Genomic DNA, 20,671 nt, shown 5'->3' on the forward strand with positions numbered 1-20,671 from the left:
TACTAATATGTGCAGGTCAAGTGCAATGTATCTACAAAATGTCCGGATTAACGATTCATATAAGTGCACAGGTAGAATTTGAAATGATCCCAACTTGACATTAAACGGGTCACCTGCATCAACATGCAATAAGAACTATTCTCTATATCGAAACCACAATAACGTACTCAAATCAAGTAAGAGGTTTTCACACACACATCTTTAGAAATACATGACTACCATTTAATTTTCTTTTTTTATTTATTCAGAGGCATTTGACAAGTGGAGCTGTGTGTGAGGGAGAGGTGAAGGGGCACAAGCATGGTTGCAGAGAGGGGGAGGAAGGAAATATCATGCTGAAATTCCATCAACTTTCTCAAAAAAAAAAAATTGCTCTGAGACCCAGTCCCTCAAATCTGTCCCATACCAAAGAGGATGTTTCACATAACACAGCCAAGAAATGCTAACAGAAGAAAATAGCTACCAATTCAACAAGTGAGTGTAGCAACTGTGAAAGACATAAGGGAGAAAAATAAAGACAGGACTTGTATCTATTTTTGAAGTCTTACAAATCAGAAACAAAAAGGCAGGCCCTTTTTAGAAGAAAAAACAATTGTTATTTTCTCATTTTTAACTATTGAATGCAAAAATCAAACTTGTGATTTGACTTTTTTCACAAAAAAAAAAAAATTAACCCAAGCAAAAGTTCAAATGCATGTAAGCCACACCGCCAAAAATAGAAAGCAGAAAGAAATAATCATTTGAAGAGTTCAATTAAGCGACAAAAAAAAGTATAGAGTATATATAGATACTGGCAAAAAGAAAAAATATTTTTTGATCACTTTCAATCATTCTCTCAATTCTAAAGAGGGAGTACATGATTTCAGTATAGATTTTAGTTCATATCTGGGGAAGCATGGGGAGGCGTAAAAGAGGAGTGGGCGCTAAATCCTAACAAAAAAAAAAGAATGCCTCTACTTCAAATATGTGTCTAAAGAGGTAGATCAAAAACAAACTGCAGAGGAGGAGAGGGGGGGGGGGGGGAGGTTGGCAGGAAGGAGGCAGGGAGTCGGGAGGTGATCGGGGGATTATTTTTAAGTATCACTTGTGCCCCTCAGTTAAAGCGCGGTGTTAGATGACGCGCCCATGTCAAAAGGAAGTGTTCGGGAAAGGGGGGGGTCGGGAGGGGACTGAGGTATCAGTGCGCGCTGGCGCTCAGTGGGGGCAGGGTGGGGCGCCTAGTGCCACAACAAACCCCCCCACCCCCTCAGCTGAGGTAGACGGCGTTCTACTGTGGAAGCATGGATACACTCAAGCACTTTTTTTTTTCTTCTTTTTTTTTAAACCACAATCAATATATTTACATTCGGCATGAAGAGACAAATGAAATAAATCGTTTTGGATTCTGTCCTCTATCCTTACCCCTGGTCAGGGTTCACTCAGTACTTTTTCAGTTGTGTGCCCTTTGCGGCTTCTTTCTCCCTGCGTGAACAACAAACCCAAAACATCACGTTACATTTGTGGGTCACAGAGAAATGTCAGTTTTAAATCATTTATTGTCCTAAAGCGCAAAAAAAATAAAAAAAATAAAATAAAATAGATTGCGTCTATCAGTGTGACTCCCCCTACCCTCACCATGCAGTGAACGGCGTTAACATTGACTCGATGACCTGGCTACACGGGCCACGCCGAACTGACAAAGCTTGCTCTATGAAAATAAACCTAGTCGGGCTTGGACTTTGCTTTAAGACGTTACTGTCGAGAAGGCGGCGGTCGGCCTGAACGGAACAGATGACGGGGACACTCGGCGGTTTCTGGGGCCGATACAGAGCGGACCGTGGCGGTCCAGCCCTGTCGAGTCCACAGCCCTCGTAGGAAGGCGAAAAGGAAATTCTTTTCAATTTTTACAAATTAAAGTACCGTTAGCAATAACAAAGACAATCCCAAAAAACTAAATGGCATTGCTGCGATTATTAACGGTTGGCATTCATTTGCATGTATCAGTTGTTTTGTGGTTTCTTCAGAAGATGGTGGACCCTCAGGGGAAAAACTGAGGCGATTTGCTCTCGATACTCCTGTCAGCCGCCAGCTGAGGGGGCGCCAACTCTTGCTCCAGCGCTGCTATGTACAAATAGACTTTATGTACAGGGTCATCTTAAGTCACACATACACATGTACAATGCCACCTAAAGCACCAGAGTTGAAAGCAAGGTCAGTTGGCAGCTGACCAAATTTTAAATTTTCTTAAAAAAATAAAAATGTTCAAAGACTATCAGCTTTATAAAGTATACAAAATACCACAAAAGCAACAAAAAAAAAAGAAAGGAACATTTTTCATATATATATAATCATTTTTTCTCTTCTGAGGTACTAGATCCTGAGGTAGTTAAGTAAAATGCATATTAAATTGGTTTTCCTGGGCAGCAGCAGTTCGGCACCGTTTCCCTTAGTGTCAGTCGTGGTGCTGCCCTCACCTCTAAATATATATCCATCTATGTATATAGGTCTATCTATAAAATGCATCCGAATTTATAAAATGCCACTATCATTACAAGGGCAGGACGCCCCAATATAATCCAACCTTTCAGGGGTCCTGTCCTGAAACAAGAATCTTTCCCCTAAACATGGCCCACCCCATCTGAGCCAACCCTCCCCCCAAATAAACCTCTCTGTTGGTCCGACCGGGACCTGGATAGCAATGCCTTTTCCTTTCCACAGAAAACTCATGAGAAAGCTTCATCAACCAATTAAACGCTATAAAAAAAAAAAAAAAAAAAATGTGTCAACTAAATCTGAAGTCAACCAAAACATCTCGTCAGGTTTGAAGTACCACACCAAGGAGGTGATAGGAGGGGGATCCTTATTTCATCTTTGTGTTTCTAGTGTAAAATTTAAAAAAAAAAAGAGATCATTTTTTTTTTTTTCCTTTTGTTTTTAAACACCCGTGGGGGGAGGAGGAGAGCGGTCAGGGGTGCGTACACGTGAGGGCAGGTGACGACGTTGGGAGCCCTCTGAAGTACATTCTCACAGAGAAGCAGAGAGCCGAGGTGGGGTGGAGGTAAAGAGGCGCACAGTCTCTTTATGAACCACACTCGAATGCACGTCAAGTAAAAGACAAGTAGGGGGGGCTGTTTCAGTTGGTGATAACCTTCGAACCCCTGAGATGAGCAAAGACGACCCCTTGTCTTCTCCTCCTGGACTCTGCTGCATCTGTCCATCTGTCGAGTCTTCTGGCAGATTCAGTCACCATTCCTCCAGCTCCGCTGGACCTTCACTTCCTGCGGGACGGTGGAGGCTGGGCTCCGGGCGCGGGCTTGGGCTGCTGCTGCCTTCTGACCTGGGCGAGAATCTCCTGAATCTTCCTCTGGGCCAGCTGGACGACATGGAGAGATAATGTTCACATAACATAATGGAATTAGGGGTCTGTTGAGGATCCCGTGACATCCTAAAGGGATGCCTTATGGTTAGTCAATGCTCCAGTTAATTTCTATTAACCGTTTCTGCACGTGCATAAGAACGTGTCTCGGCAAGGAACAAGATTTTGTGACTGGAAACCTTCTGGTTTCTGTCACTAATTGGACCAATCACATTTGAGCAGGTTTTGGTAGCACACAGATTAAAAACTATCTTGAGAGGAAAATAGATGGATGACCTTTTCTGAAAAGCGTTGGTTTTCGGCTTTTAAATTTAAATGCATTCATATGCAGAGCGCTGTTGATAGGGATTAGCAAAAAAGTAATCTGGACCTAAAACACAGAGGTATCGCCGTTTGTTGACTCGGGTGACAAAAGAAACAAGTCGGACTATAAACACTGTACAGCGAACAAAAGACAGTCTTGTCCCGGATAACTGCCGTCTGCCCCTGATGGGCTCAGATTCTCTAATTCACATATTCTGACTTCAGAAAAAAATCAGATACATTTTCATAAAATGTTATTTCTGTAAAGACCTTTATTCAAAGAAACAGTTTCCTCATCACTTTGCACTAGCTAAATCAGATTTTAGACTGTAGACTTTTTTTTAGACAACGGTTTTATCTATTAACACTCACCTGGCAGGCAAAGAAGTGTCCGCTAATCTTCACTATGACCTGGTCGTTCTCGTCAGGCGCCTGGTCCCTGGGCACCACCACCTCTGCACACGTCAGGTTCTGCAGGTCATTCACCTGCAGCCACAACAGAGAGTCAGAAATAACCAGCTTAGGAGTGAGGATTTACAGAACGCGGCCACTACCAGAGCTTAATTTTAGTATTTGCTGCAACACGCTCCCCATCTGTGCTACATTAGGTTTAGAAACAAACAAATCAGGATGGAGGTTTGTTTAATTATTGCAGCGATCGTTGAATCGGAATGAGCGCTTACAGTTTTTCCGCCTTTTCCGATGACTCGTCCAGCAGCAAAGGAGGGAACCTTGATGTGAGCCTCCAGCTTCACCTCCTCCTTAGGTCCAAAGAAATTCTCTTCCTTCAGTTTGCCAAAGATGCGACACTGAGCCTGCAGTGGGAAAAGGTCAGAGTACAGATTACTCTTGTTGCATTTAGGAATTTTCCAGGAGAAAATGCTTTAGAATAAAACAGTTTTTCTGTGCAGGCTGAAAAAGCTGCTTATCCAACAGCTGCTAGCATCAAATTCAATGTGGCTGCGTCCTTTTATTTCTAGCAATAGTATTTTGTGTGTGATGGAGCTGTGAAGATACGGCACCTTAAACTGAGCCTCTGGCGGTCCGATGATGATTACCATCCTCAGTTTGGCATCCATTCCTTCAGCAGGGGCAATCTGTACCAGGGCAGACGGCCAGCGTTAAAAAAACAGAAACCTTCACTTACATTTCCAATTCCTATCAGTCAAGTGACAGAAGACAGCCGCCATCCGCACGTTACCATTAAGAGTCACGACGTCGCTGGCCTGTCCGTCACTAACCTTAATTGAGGCCCCGGCAAAGTGTGACAGCTGTTTGATGTGTTGACCCTGTTTTCCGATGATGGCTCCCACTGCAAGCGCAGGGATGAACAGGTGAACAGTCTCCGACTCTGGGTGTCCCTGCTGGGGAGAAACACTTAATTACTCCGGGACCAGGAAAGGATCACACGCCAACAAAAATGCTGCGGAACGCTTGCTCAACTCCAGCCACACACACACTGAGCTGCACTGAAGCCCATGCCCTCCACTTAAAAATGACAGCTCATCAGCAGACGCACATCTGTCCTGCAGCGTGTAGAGGTTGCGTTCAGGAACAATGGGTTTTGTTAAGACCACTTTATTCTAACTCATTTCTGATACAAAAAAGACACTAAGATTTTTCACATTGCATGTTCCAAAAACTGAGCAGTTTGCTTTCAAGCGCACATCATATGGTGTTAGATAATAATTTACAATATTGAGCCTCGGCCCACTTCCATTCCACTCCATACAAAAGCCACAATCTTGAGTTTGCCACATGCATCCATTTAGTTAATTCATCTGGTCGTCATTGGCATCTCGTTATGAATCTTGTGCTCTCGCCACTCAATGAGAAAATGTCCTACTACAGATGATTATTTTCAAATGCCTTGTTGCAAGCAGCTACACCGAATCACTTGTGTTAGCAGGGCGTGCAATTGATTTTGGACATGGGCCAATATTCCAGTCAATGTGTCCGCCTCGGGCACGCCAACAACTTGTGTTGGCTGCCTCCAAACTCTGGAGAAGGGCTCTCGGTGCCAAGGATGTTTTACTCACTCGCCGTTTGAACAACATGCACTTTGTCAAACAAGCCGCACGTTTGCCAAGCTACTGTTGCCCTCTGGGGATTGTGTCTCCCCATCACTCAGGTTAACTGCACAAAAGACTGGAGGTCTTCCGACAAATATCGAAGATCAACGGGCGCCTGGAGAAGACCCCTGATCCCATAGCGAGCAGCCACAAGCCGTGCAAAGCACCTTTGGGCGGGTGACTTACAGCAAGGGGCTGGCTGCTCGCCGGCGGCATAGAAGCCCAAAACTGCCCCTCGCCACCATAAGGACTGCACTAAAAGAATCAAAAGAAACATGGAACTGAGTGGCTCAATTCTTATTGTTGGCTTTAGTTACACCATCCTGAAACAAGAGTTGAAACACAGCGAGTTCACGATTAAACATAGCCAGTGCTGGGGTTGTACTGCTAGTGTGCGAGGCCATGAAGCCGGTCACTTACTCCAAATGACGAACCTCCACCGTGGGCTCCAGGGGGAGGGGCACTGGACATGTTGGACCCCATGCCCGGTGCTCCGCTGGGGAACAGACCCAAAGCATTCAGATTCAGGCCTGGAATCAGGTTGGACTGGAGCTAAAGGGAAATAAGAACATTTTCATCAAAACACAATACACACCAGTGATCCATCTTATTTACTAAATGTTATTTCAACCTCATGAGAAATAGAGGGACATGTCCAATTTCAAAGTCAAATCCATAGTGTGGCTCGTTGTCAAACCTGAATATACACATGTAGGAGCTTGAAGAGACGTCACGCATATTTGCTTTAAACTACAAAAATGATTTTTGTACTCTCTTAAAGAAAGGAACAGCATGTAACACCAGCTAACCTCTCTAGAGACCAAACCTATTCACATGGTGGGCATTTTAAACAGTGAGGGGGAGAAAACTACCCAGAAGACTGAAATGAAACACAAGTTTGACCCAAGTGGCAACTCTGAACAAAACTTAATATAATGTACCACTTCAGGAATTCTCTGTTTGAGACTTGCATATCTTGAGTTCATCTTATCAGCTTCACACATGTCATGTATATTGTTATGGGCCCAAGGAAGTGCAGTGTCGAATCTGGTATTTTTTGGCAAACGCGATACCCTGAATATTAATGAACAGATGAGCAGAGCTTTGTAGCAGCTGCGGGAGGGTCAACGAAAGGGACGTCAATCACAATAGCACGTTCACGACAACTGACATGACAACTGTTTCTCCAGTTGAGTCCAACAGCCTGTCACTTTGACAGTTTCAGACAGAAAAGCTGCAACCAGCTTCGCCACAGACCAAGAAAATAGACCATTCTAAACAGGCAGGTCTAAAGCTGGCACTGCACTGGTCACTGCAAATCTACAATGGCTTCAGTTTAAGTCCCAGACGATCAAACTGAATCAAAAAATTTAAAGATTATTGATACTTTCTGTTCTTGTACATTTTCTGTATAAACTAATAAGTGCCTAATTTATCATGTTCCCCTAATACAAACAAAATGCACACCGCACACTTAATTTTCCAGGAACAGTTTTCCCATTCCCAGAATTCAAAGCAGCCTCAATGTCCACGGCTGAGATTAAGTCATTGCCCCATTTTAATCACCAATATCCAATTTTCAAACAAAAAGTGTAATTTTTTTATATTGTGTGTATTTTTATGACAGCTATTCAAGATATGAAAGTGCACCTGCCAGCAATATTTTAAGATCACCACTGGACATGGAGACGCTGTAATCAGATTTCTTTCCTAAATTTGTTTTTTTGGCAATCTAGTTTCATGAATTAATGAACCTGTCACTGATATTACTTTACAAACAATGAATGACACGTTCCACTGGAATAGACTATTAGAAATCTAAGAGTAATTCACACTTCCCATTTAAAGCATTTGTCCATGTCATTATATGCTAAAAGTCTTACGTTCATAGCAGCCATGTCGCTGTCGTAGGATTCCCCGACCTTCTTCATCACCTCCTCTTCAGCTCTTGAACATGCTTCAATGGTGCCTTTGACTGTGATGGTCCGCTCTGGGTTGTACAGGGTCAGGTCCTGGAGACTGGACAAAGAAATGAGGTGTGAGGGGGCATGAGAGCAACTGTGTCCAGAGAATAAATTGTCAAACCGCAGGAAAATATTTCAACATTAAAAATGCATGTGGCAGTTTTATGAATGGCAGGGACTACAAATAGAATTCCTGGAAAGAGTCATTGGTCATGCACTCTTACGGTGAGATTGTGATCTTGGTCTCTGTGTCCTGCTCGATCTTTTTCAAGTTGCGTCCTTCCTTTCCGATTAGTCTTCCTACAAAGTTGTTGTGTGCAAGGATCTTCAGTGGAATCTCCTCAGTGCTGCACAGGGCAGAGAGAATGTCAAGCAACAGAAACTAAACATCCACCTTAAACTGCAGATTAAAGGTCTTTCATATTCAATGTGCAAGCAGTCAAAGTAAAGTTTCTTAATGAGTAAAGTATATTTTGAAATCATGTGCATATTACATACAATCCAGCAAAATTAGGGTAATGTAAGCGATTTAATTGCAGGGTATTGACACAATGAGCTTAACAATCACAAGGCAACCATTACATTGCTGTAAATCTGATTATGTTCAGATTTTTTTCAAAGAAAAGCTGCAGCAGTGGTATTTGACAAGTTCAAAAGCTGATAAACATTGTAAGAACCAAGTTAAGCTAAGGCTCTGATGTTTCTACAAAAACTTACAATTTAGTGTCGATGGCTTCCTTCTGCATGATTTCCATGATGGTTCTGCAGGCATTCGAACATCCCTCAGGGGTGGAGTGGATCGTGATGGGCTTCTCTGCCGCACCGGCATTCTCTTTCCTGTGGATGTCAATCCTGGAACAAAGGGAAGATCATTTAGAATTTCTATAATGCAGCAGATGACTGGTCCACCCAGAGGAAGTGGCTAAACATAGCTCACTTGCAATGCTCAGTATAATTGCTCAGTATAATTCCTGACCTCCGTGTACGTACTTTGAGTGGGTCTGTTTGGTGATGTTGCGAATAGTGGCACCCTCCTTGCCGATGATCGCGCCTACAAACTGCGTTGGAACCAGCATGCGCAGCGGGATGTCTGACTGCACTTTGGGCCTCGCGCCCAGACCTGGAGAGCCGGAGCGAGGGGGTCCCCGCGAGTTAAAGCCTCTCCTGCCGCCCGGTGACGGACCCTCCTGCACGGCCGCCTCATCTGGGATATAGGACACTTTCAAGGCATAGTTCTCCATCATAGATCCATTCAGCTTCTCCATCGCCCTGTGGTGCAGAAAGGAATGTCAGAAAACCTCTAAGCTACTTTTGAAATGTCCAGAAGATTTCTAACACCACGGGAGCGAAAACCAAAAAAATAGCTCAGGATGAAAAAGGTGCGTCATACACGCATTGACATAAATGTTGAATGAGATCCGAGAGCTGTTGGTCATAAGGGCCAAGGCCAACACAGGCGATTTCCACAGTGGAATTTATACATGATGTCCGGGCTCCTGCATACTCTACCTGAACACCACCCCTAAACCTTTCCTGTTGTGAACAGGACAATCTCCTGCTGCATCCTTAATGTGTGACAAATCTGGAAAATGGCCAGATATTTTCTGGAGTTCATGTCTGAGAACGCATTAGTGATTGGGTCCAATTTCACACAGGACAACTTTAAGACTGCTAACACCAAGTAAAAAGCTACAAGTTAACTTGGCTTAAAACTTTCTGTTCACTCTAAACAAAGCTGGTTTTAAGTCACAACGTCAATGTTGGACACCACGGAATGGTGACATTAAAACCGAAGCTCAAGTTGCCCGGTTTCACAGGGGATGGGCACAACGAGGAATAGACACCTTTCCCTCCAGCCTCAGCAAACTGGCACACCCCACACGCCGGCCTTACTGGCCTCTGGGATTATGATTGGTCATGAAATCAACCGAGTATGACTGGAGCCTTCCTCAACCACTCATGCAGAGAGAAACGGTGTAGTACGATTCATGTACACCAGGGGGCACCAGATGGCTAATTTAACCCCCTCCCTCGCCAACATACACACTCTCCAGCCTCCCCGTCGTCATTGCATGTCAAATTAAGTTAGACTGGTTTTAGGAAGGAGGAAATCAAGTATATGATGGGAACGCTAGACTGAGGGAGATGATGGAGTTTCCAATAGAGAATGATGGGCAGAAAGAAAAACTTGGGCAGATCCATGCCGAAGACGTCATTCCGGATGAGATGGAGGTCAATGATGTGAATACGCTGCATGCATGCTTGTGTGGGGGGTGTGTGTGTGTGTGTACTCACAGCCTGGCCTGGTCCTTGGCTCCGTATCGAACATTGACGACTGCAGTCTCTGTGTCAGTGTTGACTGTTGGAGAGCACAACAGCAGAGTCAGTTCACAAACACACTCGATAACGACGACATGATTTAATTCACCAGCGTGGGCTTCTCTTGCATATAAAACAAAAGGTACTCAGGAAATTACATTTTTAAATTAAATCAATTATAACCAGATGGTACAGTTGGGATAAAACACAATTTGAAACCAGTGTGTTTTAGGGTGAGGCTGTGAAAATACATTATGCGCAGCCATTAACAAAAGACAGTATTTACCTTGTTCACAGCTGTCGACTGCACCATACTGAGCAAGCATACCATCCAAAACCTGAGGGGAAGAGGAAGAGAAGCCATGATTACTCGGAGACTTTGAAAGCTTTGACCGGAGCCTGTTAGCGAGCAGACGCTCATCTGTGGGAACCAGCCCAGCTCCCTGCCAGGACACACTCCATTCATTCTGAACCCCGGAGTTCAATGTTGAGTTACATGGATACATTTGATGCCTTCTTATAAAAAACCTGTCTCCCTCAAATTATGACTCAACTCCTCAGGGCACTTTCATGGAGCTCCAGGTGCTGCATGAATTTTATAACACTTTAAAATGTCTATTTTGGAAAAGATGGAAGCAAGCTACTGCATTTTAATTGTTGGGCTTACAAGCAGTCGAATGCATCCCACATACACGCGATTACATTTCAAAATGGAAAGTCACATGAAGCCATGTTTCCTTTGATAGTTTGACCATATCTTTTTTAAACTGTCAAAAATTAACAAAATCAATGCATGCGGAAATCCTACTCGTTAATGGGAAACAATATAAAATATTAAATGCATCCCGAATTAAAGGCCCACTGCGCTGGCCCCCTGCACAAATCTGGAGCCCAAAGGATTTCAATTCAAAGATGTGATCAACTGTGGGTGGACGGGGGTGGAGGCGGTGGGGTTTTAAGCTAAAACCTCTGACCATGCTCAGTCAAAACCCAAGGCCACACCCCCAGGAGCTCAACCCCACTTTCTAGCCAACAAGACTGCGTCCCTGCCCCCCCATTCCAACAACCCACCAACCAAGCAGCCTCCCGCCTCCCTGCCATCGCCGCTCCTCATCATTGGCTGCTTCTGCACCAGTATGAGTTCCCTGAAGCCAAGTGTTTGCTGGCTGCGCCGCCCGTCCATCTGCTGGGCCTGACCAATGGGAATCCAGGCCATTCAGGAAAGGGTGGGGTACATTCCAGCAGGAAGCAGTGACTGGGGGAGGGGTAGGAGTTCATGCTACACATTCTGTGAATCGGAGCACATGGAGGGGAAGGGGAATCAACTCTGGCCCACCCACCCACTACAGCTTGTGAACACGCCACTACTCTCGCCACTATTCTCTCTCCCTCCGAGGCGACACGCACACACACAACCCATTGTCTTATCTACCTGATAAGATACATACAAGGCCTTTGCATCAAAAGATCCCTCTGTTCTTCTCCGCCATTCTTCTAACCCTCCCCCCTTCTGAGGGGGAGAAACCTCCATGTCACCTTTTGAGAAAGCGAGCGACTCGCTCGCCACATACGAGGAACATGGGTGGATCTGGAGCTGCAGTTGAGCGACAAGCGTAGGCAAAACGAGCCCACCATTACAAAACACTGAGCCTTTCTATGGCCATTTGATCACATGGAGGGAATTAGGCTGAGTTCTAAAGCCATGTGTTAAACTCACAATTTAGAAATACTCAACAGTGCAGTTCAGCAAGAAAATCCTCATTACAGCTTCCATTGTCTTTATGAGCCAGAAAAATGAAGTGAACACTAGGAGCACACGCCATCACCACTAAACCTCTGCAGACGGAGGAAGGGAAAAAAATATCATGTAAATATGTTACTGATATGAGATTCTACACCCAGGCTATGCAAGGATCTCAAGTCCAACATGTATGTGTGTATATATATTTTTTTTTTAAACACATTAATTGTAACCTTTAAATTGTCCCAAAAATCTCAATCCAGATAAACATACATATTCTGAGCACAATAGTGTGAAGACCCAGGAGTATTAATTTTAACGCTTATCACAAGCAGACACACACAACTGTTGCTCAACACTCATTCATTTTTCACTAATCAGGCGGTGGCCTTGAAATCTGACCATGTTACAGCACGTTTCTCTTGATATTATTCATTTTAACATGACAAACTTTTTGTCTGTTAACCTTTTAAGGAATAGAAAGGCACGAGGACTGCTTTAGAGATTTCACACCGACCTTCAGCGTCAATTTTCTGTTTATGGTCACAGCAGAAACCTGCTATGAGAACGTCCAGTGAAACAGATGCTTTCGCAACTAATGAAAGTTTTACATAATAAAATCAAACTGTTTTCTTGAGATTTTTTTGTTTTGTTTTTTTCCCCTCAGAGAAAAAATTGCAGGCGAATCTTATAGTCTAAATACTGTTCCACGGTTATTCCAAGATCAAGTCAAATAATTCATGGGGTTTAAATGTTTTGCATTTTTTGAACAGATATTTGTCGAGGTTTCATTTTGGACAGTGTTAGGAGAATTAATGTAACTATGACAATCTAATGGGGAATTTGTGGTGACATCAATGCCCTTTTAATTACAAATTAAATGGCATAAATGTTTTCATTCATTCTTCCTGCCAATTCCTTAACATTTATTACAATGGAATCAACAATTGTCTCAAAACCCAGATAAAGGTTTTAAGAGTGTAGCATTAGTTGCAGGAGCAATGTAATGGAGTGTTAAATTGTGAGGATTTTAATCAAGGAAACGGATTAATGTGCAAAATTTTATTTCAGGACTTACTGTCTGTATAAGAAAGAAGAAAACTATAATCGGAAAAGTTCTAAATTATTTATTTTCTTGTCCAAAATAAATGTCATCCGTAAACCATACAAAGGACTTGCACACACCAGGTCAAACCATTTCTCACATGGATGTTTCACAACCCTGTTTTTTTTTTTAACCTTCATTCCCACAAGATCTCTTTCTAATGCGAGAAGGCTGTCAAACTCTAATACGTCATTTAAAAAAAGAACTTTCAGTCTGAAGATCCAAAAGGGTCAAATCAGCGACGTGCTTGAAGGCACGTTACCATCACACGTAGGACTAAGCCTACAAACATCAGGAGATTTGCGTAGTGTCTTGCTAGTAGACTATATCATCAAGACACAATCTCTTCATCATTGGTCCAGCATCTTTATTGAGTAAAGCCTCGCCGTCTCTCATGCAACTGTGTAAATCAACTATGAAAATCAACCTTGCAATTGTCAATTCCCAGTGTCAACAATCATTTGTAACAACTGTATTTCTACCCTCTGGTCTGAGCTGCTACCTTCTTGCAACAGATCACCAAGCCAATGTTCAACTGAAACTCCAAAGGGAGGCAAGGTGACTCCATGAAGCTACTAAATGAGCCCAGTTGCCCCACGGTGCCCCGCCCTGGAAGCAGTTAGCATCCTGTTAGCACTCACCTCCCACTGCATGTGAGGCGGGATGTTCCTGATCTGCAGTTTACAGCTCCTGGAGAGAGAATAAGGGAGGAAGAGGGTGGGGGATGGATGAAGGAGGAGGAAGAGAGAAGAAATTGATGAAGGGAGATGCAAACAGATGTGGGAGAGAAGGAGAGAGACAGTTAGCAGCAGAAAACACAGGGTACATGATGCACTTGACAAAACAGCAGGTCCTCCTTCCCCATGACGATGTAAAGAGACAGTAGGGTTAAGAAGCTGCAGATATGGCTCCTGCTTGAATCCCATTCCCAACCCAGCAAGCTGCAGGTGCACTGAGGCAGCCTGGGTAAAAAAAAAGAAAAGAAAAAGGAACTGAAGTAGGAGAAGAGGGGCAATGTAGAATCAGCACTGGGAGGGCCTAAATTGAGATGAGGTTGATCAAAATTAAAATTATTAACCAGAAACCATACCACGCCCTTTGCCCCAATTCCCAATTGTGTCACACAGAGTGCGAAGAGCGAGATGACAAGGAGAAGCAGGGCGGTGAAGCGGGAGGAGAGACGTCAAGAAGGGAGCAAAAAAGACAGAAAAAAGAGGCAAAGATACGGCATCCACAAATCTTGTCTACACACTTCCGAGACAAGCATGTGCCCCGTAGCATTGCATCATGAGGTTTGAGCCACTGCGAGGCTCGAGTCCACTCTTTTCAACCAAAATAGACACTTATCCAGTAGCATCCAGCTGTTATCAAAACGAGGAGTGAGAGGGGCCGATGGTTTTGGGTGGTGCTGGTGCCAAACAGAGAGCAAATGGAATCTCTATCACCAGTTACATCACATTTCATTAAAAAGATTTAAAAATCTGCGTTTGTACACTAAAAGGAAATGGAGCTACAATGGTGCTGCTGTGTACTCAGTCACAAGAAACCACCAGGACAGAAATACAGCCTTTGACGATGAAGATTCAGAATTTGCTTTAATTTCACGCAGCAGTACGAGTATAATGGTCGTGTGTGGAGGTCACATTGCCATTTGAACTTGTGGATCAACGATTCAGAGTTTTCACAAGTATCGGTCAGCAAGAGGATGTTGTTGAAATAACAGGAGATCAAAAAAATTCTAAGTGGACAACACACACAGAAACCTAAAAGACCAAAACATACACATGGCTGGGAGCTGAGGCCTCACACACACACACACCCCATGTGGAATCAAAACGCCCATTTCCAACCCAGCCTTACGCTGGTTCTGCACATACGTAATACATATGCAGCATGTGCAGCCAATCCAAGCTAGATCTTCGGGACACCGTTTTCCAGCACGTGTGTAAAAACTTTTAGAATTGTGTTACACACACACACACACACACTTCTCTTGTTCATTTTCCTCAAGCTTCACTGAGCTGTTAAATGACGTTTACAAATGCAGCTCATCGACTTGAACCAACTGCTCCACTTCTAATGGCCGTTCGGTAATCTGCTGTGTGGTAGATAGCACTTTACAACATGCAGCATTTAGACTCAGTCTTTACCACCAGGAACTCTAATTCAAGAAGGGAAGGCGTACACAAAACATTATCAAGGCAGTAAAACACATGTGCAACGAGGGCCGCAGTAGTGTAAATTCCTCAGCTTAGCCACTACGACCAGGAACTTGCTAACAGCAGGTCAACATATTTACTGGGAGACATTAGGAATCTAGTTAATTCTAAATTGTTAAGAAAATTCCCAAATAAGTTCCATGAGGAATTCTAGTCCTTTTCCGGGCCCAGTGTGCCGTTGCCGGCTGATCCGGCCCCTTCTACCCCTCACATTCCGGGTGCTCTGCATTGCGGTGGGAACACCAATGCGAAATGTGAATGTGCAAATGGGCCGAGCACTTCCAGTCGGATTAACCTATAGGTCTGTTCAGCACACAGAAGAAGTCAACCAGGATGTGGGGTGGGGGTTGGGAAGGTATACATTCCCTGGTCCAAGCCTTTGAATTCGTGGTGGGGGGAGTATGTGTAAGAGGGGTGTAGTGCTGGTGGTGTGTGTGTGTGGGGGGGGGAAACGGCTAGCCCCATTTCAGGCAAGGGTAACAAGGGCCCTCTCTGGCCCATGGGGGGTGGGGCCCTGTTGCCATGGCCACGGACTGACAGGAACATGGTAGTGTGGGGTGAAAAAGTGGGAGGGGGAGCGACTTGGGTTGGCTCGTCATGTGATGGCCAAGAGGAGGCTCCTTATTTACTTAAAAAAATGGACCAACACTCGGTACGTGCACGCCCTTCCCTCGCTGCCCAGCTGAGACCTATGGGCCTGCACCATGGACGCTGTGCACACAAGTGGGTGTGTAGACACGTAAGCAAGCATGGACGTCCATAAGAAAAGTCAAGCAGCCTGTCACAGCACCACACCTGCATTCATATTCATTATTTCTTCAATCGTTCCAGTGAAACGCTCTCCAGCCACACCACCATGGACGGCCTGTTACACACGTGATCTGTGCTCAGTGCCCATCCACAGCCTTTGACTATTAAGCATGCTGAGGTTCTGAATGACTGGACTCCAAACTGGTTTTCGCTGCCCCCCCCCCTCCCCCTCCTCACAGGCCGTATATGCACCCAATAGGCTACGTTCAACCCTAAGGTTTGGATTAACTGGTTTAGAATTTCCCCAGAGAACTCCATAAAAGTCAAATCATTTTTTACATACATTGTAAAGAAAAAAGTACAAAGTCATTCTGATTTGAGCCTTGCGGGGGGGGGGGGGGGGGGGGGGGTTACGGAGCCTTTGCCTGCGGTCTGAGTTAAACAAGGGGCCACATTCATAATTCTCTGGCTCCTTAAGTCTCCATCCAAATCCCCAGTTTTGCAGCTGGGGCCCCACAGTGAACCCTTGACCCACAATTGTTGCAATAGGAGTCAGGAGCCATTTTTTTCACAAAACACTCATTCCATCTAAACCAGTGTCTCCATTTAGATGCTTTTTTGTGATTGGTAAAAGAAATATTTAAACCACACACACTTGAGCCCACCTCTTCTATCGCTATATGCCATTTTCTTTCATACTGTGCACTCCACCAACAGGTTTGCCCATGTGTAGATGGTGAGGATTTTTATTTTGTTTAACTTATCCAACAATAGTGAGAATTGTATCCTAGAATGTCTAAAATAATGACATTGCTGCATCAGTCTGATTTATATGAGGATTTAATTATTGAGGAGCATAAAAAGTAAATCTAAATTAATATACATTACATTTTGTGGCTCAGCTGTCACAACAATCCAACATGATTGAGAGTAAAAATTTAAATTCCATTTTTAACACTGTCAATTGTAGAAAATGCCAGAACCTAAAGGTAGACACAAATGTAGGATTCACATGCTCGACATCTGCACAATTTACATGTTTTCACAATGTAAAATAAATAAAAGCTCAAGATCACGTGGATGTTAAAATGTTTGAAATCCTGATTTAAATATTTGCACACAATATATTAAAATATCATCTTTTAGAGAAAATTACATAAATAAAAAAAAAAGACAATATATCTATGGACGAGATGTTTTCATTACATGAACTTTGCTGCCTCAAGTTGTTGAGACGTACAGCAAATTTTGAGGAATGGCCACTGGATGCAGCAGACGTTCAGCTGAAGCGGCAGAGATAATTTTAGTGGACTTTTTAAACCACAGCATCACAGTCAGGGGGACGTACTGCAAAATATTGTAATTGAATGTAGAAATTTTGGTCATCGCCCCACCGACACGTCACCCTACGCTTTCCTATCCAAGCGAAACTGCAGCTGCCCCACCTTGGGCCTGGGTTGCTGCAGCACTTCCCCTTCCTGGGGGGTTCAAAGGTTAACCCATGGAGACTGGCCGAGCCCCCAGCTGATCTTTGCAGGCTGGAATGCAAAAAGAGCCCCCCCCCCCCCCCCCCCCCAGCGTGTGTGTGAGTGTGCAGCCTATACTCTAAATACTGTTTCCATTGACTATTGCCATGTAGTAAAGGGAGGGAGCCATTTTTTTTATGTGAGGCTGAAACTCGACTCTGTAGCTGCCATGTCCAACACGGCAGTGTATAGAACACAGCAACGTCATCAGCCCTGCCTGACTAGGACTTAATTTGGAGGAAGACATTTTGACAGACGATTCCCAAATAACCTCACTTGGTTTATTTATACAAGCCGCCATTTTGCCCAGGAAACTACACCAATAATGGGTTTTCACTGGCAATCAGGTTAAAATATATATATTTTTTTAAAATAAAAATCACGTAAATGTGAAATAAAAAACCACTTTTCACATCCCAGCCCTCTAAAAATATATTTTAGACACGTGTGATACCTGGACTTTCACAATGATTCCAGACGTGGCCGCAGTTATTAAATTAAACGTCACAGTAATCGAACAACGGACTTTACGTACCACTTAGACGCCCATCCACCAATTAGAAAGCAGCAGCCATTTTATTTTAATTCAAACAAGTGGATTAACCTCCACCAAAATGCGCCACAGCCAGGAAAACACGCACACGAGTGCTCCTGGATTTTAAGCCCTCGCAGATTGCGTAAAAATATATATATAGCGACAGGGAATCACTCGGTTTGAGTGCGTTTGGCGAAAGGGGGGGGGGGGTATCACGTTCTGACAACTACATAATTATTTTATTAATCATGAATTTTTCCCGTGACTTGGGCCCTGAAACTCCCATTCCAGGCGCGTTTGAGAGTCCATCTCGTGCAACAGCAGCACAATGTGCAGAGGAGGGCGGAAGCGCCGGGCAGGCATGGGGGAGAAGGACGGGCTTCTCAAATGGACGACTCCACCATGCAAGCCTGCACGCCTCAGACACAGCCCGCACCTCGCAGCCCGCACACCCGGGCTTCTCTCGAATCACCCAGAGGTTCAATAACACGTAAATGTTTGAATGTTCCTAGTAATAAATGGCACCATGGCGGCCGAGAGACAAAAAATCAGGCCTCCAGATAGCACGACGGTTTTTTTTTTTTTTTTAAAGAGAAGCCCCCACAAGTCATGGCGAGAGGAGGAGTACAGCACCATACGCCCCTTTCATTTGACCCCCACAGCATTCAGGGAGGGGGAGGTTAAAAAAGAGAAGAAGGAGAAGAAGAAGACACCTCGTTTAACCGAAGTGAAAATACTCAAACCGCTGAATTATTAACTTACGTTCACATTTACGGCAACACATCTAGAACAAACAGAAGAAGATGGCAAACATACAGAGAGAGAGGGGGAGAGAGAGGAAGGGGGAGAAAATCTGGAGCTCCCATGAGTTGAACCGAGCTCTTTAAATATATTATTTAGAAATCAACCTACCTTTGACGTTTAGGGACCGAGTGTTCAACTTCCAGAAGTTTCCCCTGAAGTTCCACTTTACCTAGAAAATCAAAAAGCATCCATTTTTAAAAAATATTCACGAATCCCTTATTGACCCCACTTCAAAACAGGCCTCCACTGTGTGCTCGTGTAAATGGATCGAGGCTTTTTGAGTTTACTACTTGTTTTACCAAGTGGTGTGTTAAAACTCTGGCACGGGCTCGTGCAGGGTGTTGGATATTTTACGCACAATACGATATTGGGTTGCATTTTCCCACGAGGACGCAAATGAGCGAAGCAGGAGCTCAAATCCTTAAAAACTGCGAGTTTGTGTGAGAATCTACGCGTCGTGTGTGAACACAATAAACTTTGGGGAGAAAGTGGAGAAAATAGGGGGGATACAAACACAGTCGTAGGGCCCGGTGTAGTTGGCCTACATTTGATCAACACAATTAAACCACCTGGTGTGTCAGCATGGGCGAAATGGCTCCACAATGTAGCGTCTCGCTGTGGCCACTGGAGCAGGCCTTGTGGACTACTTTCACAAGAGTGCGATTTCAATTTGAAACGGGTAAAACAGGGGGCAGAGAGCTCGGGCTACTATAGCCGTGCCAAAGTGGACTTATGTGTGCTAGAGCCCCACTTCAAGGCTCAGTCCACAGCGTCCACACTGTCCTATACACCACACAGACACACACACACACACAACATGCACCAGGAAAGCCCTGCTACTCTCATCCTCACGCCTGCTTTGTGTGTTTACTCCACCATTTTCCCTCGTGTGACAAAAAGGAACGATGGGGTGAGTTATTCACTCGAGCTCCTTCTCTGAGCGCAGTGTCAAAAGGCCAAGTAAAGGTTGTGTGATAGAAAAGAGACGCTTGGATACACTCCCCCCACCACCCCCACCCCCTTACCCTGCATGCGTTTCTCACAAGGGCCCTCAACTAAATGGCCATAATCACACAAATAGCCTCGCACGGTGAGTCTTACCAAATAGTACTTTTTGAAACATTTTTGGAACCCGAGAATAAAATTCTCCTCACCTGAAAGAACATCGATGGCCTTCATTGCAGCCTTCTCGTCCGGGCAATCCACAAACGCATAGCCAGTTTTGACAAGAAACGGACCACTGTGCGGAATCTTCCACTGCTCGAAGATACTTTCCAAGTCCTCCTCGGTCGCTTCTGCGCTCACGTTGCCAATGTATAGCTTATTCATGTTCGGCGTCGGGGAGGGCAATCTTTTTCTTTTCTCTTTCACGCCAAGGGAGAGATAGTAGTTGTTCGCTCGTCGCTCGCGGACGTGCACTGTTTTGGAGTAGCCCTCAAATCGCCCTTTACTACTACGGAGTGGCCGTGGCGTGCTTCCCGGTCCGTTCAAGCCACAGATAGATTTAAACTGGCAGCCTCACACAGTGCGCGGTGCGCTCCCTTCGCCGTTCTCGTCCGCTATCTGTCGCGCAAATAAATAAAACGCTCAATTATTAATCTCCAAACGGTGGCGGGCTGGGTAGGGAAAAATAAAGGAGGGGAAACTACTTTGCGCGTCTTCCTCCAAAACCCCTCTTTTTTTTTGGCAAAGAGACAGAGAATGTCACACACACGGTAAGGCTGGTGCCCGCCTCTGAGTCCAGAGCCTGGAATAAGAAGCAGAAGAAGAAGCAGCAGGAAAGGGAGAGAGAGAGAGAGAGGGGGGGGGGGGGGAGCGAGCGAGCGAGGGAGAGAGAGAGAAATCCGCTGCTATTCCGGCTTTTTTGAATGAGCCACGTGTTCAAACTACAAATCAGCCCACACGTGAGGAATCCCAATTGCTCAATTAAGTGTTTGGGATTGGGGAAAAATTGCACGGGAATCTGGGGTGGGGATAG

The 20,671-nt window shown here is 44.6% G+C and overlaps 1 protein-coding gene across 3 annotated transcripts; it reads right to left on the minus strand.

Annotated features, from left to right (window-relative positions):
* Positions 1-1,250: 1,250 nt before the first annotated feature.
* On the minus strand, positions 1,251-20,437 carry igf2bp3 (insulin-like growth factor 2 mRNA binding protein 3). Of its 3 annotated transcripts, XM_053446787.1 has the most exons (16): positions 19,848-20,437; positions 18,802-18,862; positions 13,501-13,549; positions 10,300-10,351; positions 9,990-10,053; positions 8,685-8,963; positions 8,412-8,546; positions 7,919-8,041; positions 7,614-7,749; positions 6,151-6,282; positions 5,917-5,985; positions 4,900-5,019; positions 4,681-4,755; positions 4,342-4,473; positions 4,031-4,144; positions 1,251-3,352 (listed from the first exon to the last, which is right to left on the minus strand). In XM_053446787.1, the coding sequence occupies exons 1-16, from the start codon at positions 20,020-20,022 to the stop codon at positions 3,251-3,253; spliced, it is 1,818 nt and encodes a 605-aa protein (XP_053302762.1). In that variant the 5' UTR covers positions 20,023-20,437; the 3' UTR covers positions 1,251-3,250. The 3 variants fall into 3 exon arrangements, with proteins under 3 accessions (XP_053302762.1, XP_053302763.1, XP_053302764.1); XM_053446788.1 differs by lacking the exon at positions 5,917-5,985; XM_053446789.1 differs by lacking the exon at positions 5,917-5,985 and having other exon boundaries at positions 4,900-5,022.
* Between the last annotated feature and the right edge of the window lie 234 nt (positions 20,438-20,671).

This window comes from Pleuronectes platessa, chromosome 18 (genome assembly GCF_947347685.1).
Source record: "Pleuronectes platessa chromosome 18, fPlePla1.1, whole genome shotgun sequence".
Taxonomy (NCBI): domain Eukaryota; kingdom Metazoa; phylum Chordata; class Actinopteri; order Pleuronectiformes; family Pleuronectidae; genus Pleuronectes; species Pleuronectes platessa.

Coding starts and splice junctions, on each gene's coding strand:
- igf2bp3 (XM_053446787.1), bottom strand. CDS start 20,022: ATGAATAAGCTATACATTGGCAACGTGAGCGCAGAAGCGACCGAGGAG. Junction 7,750..7,918: donor ACCAAGATCACAATCTCACC/GTAAGAGTGCAT, acceptor TTCTTTGTCCAG/TCTCCAGGACCTGACCCTGT. Junction 4,474..4,680: donor CGCCAGAGGCTCAGTTTAAG/GTGCCGTATCTT, acceptor TTCCCACTGCAG/GCTCAGTGTCGCATCTTTGG.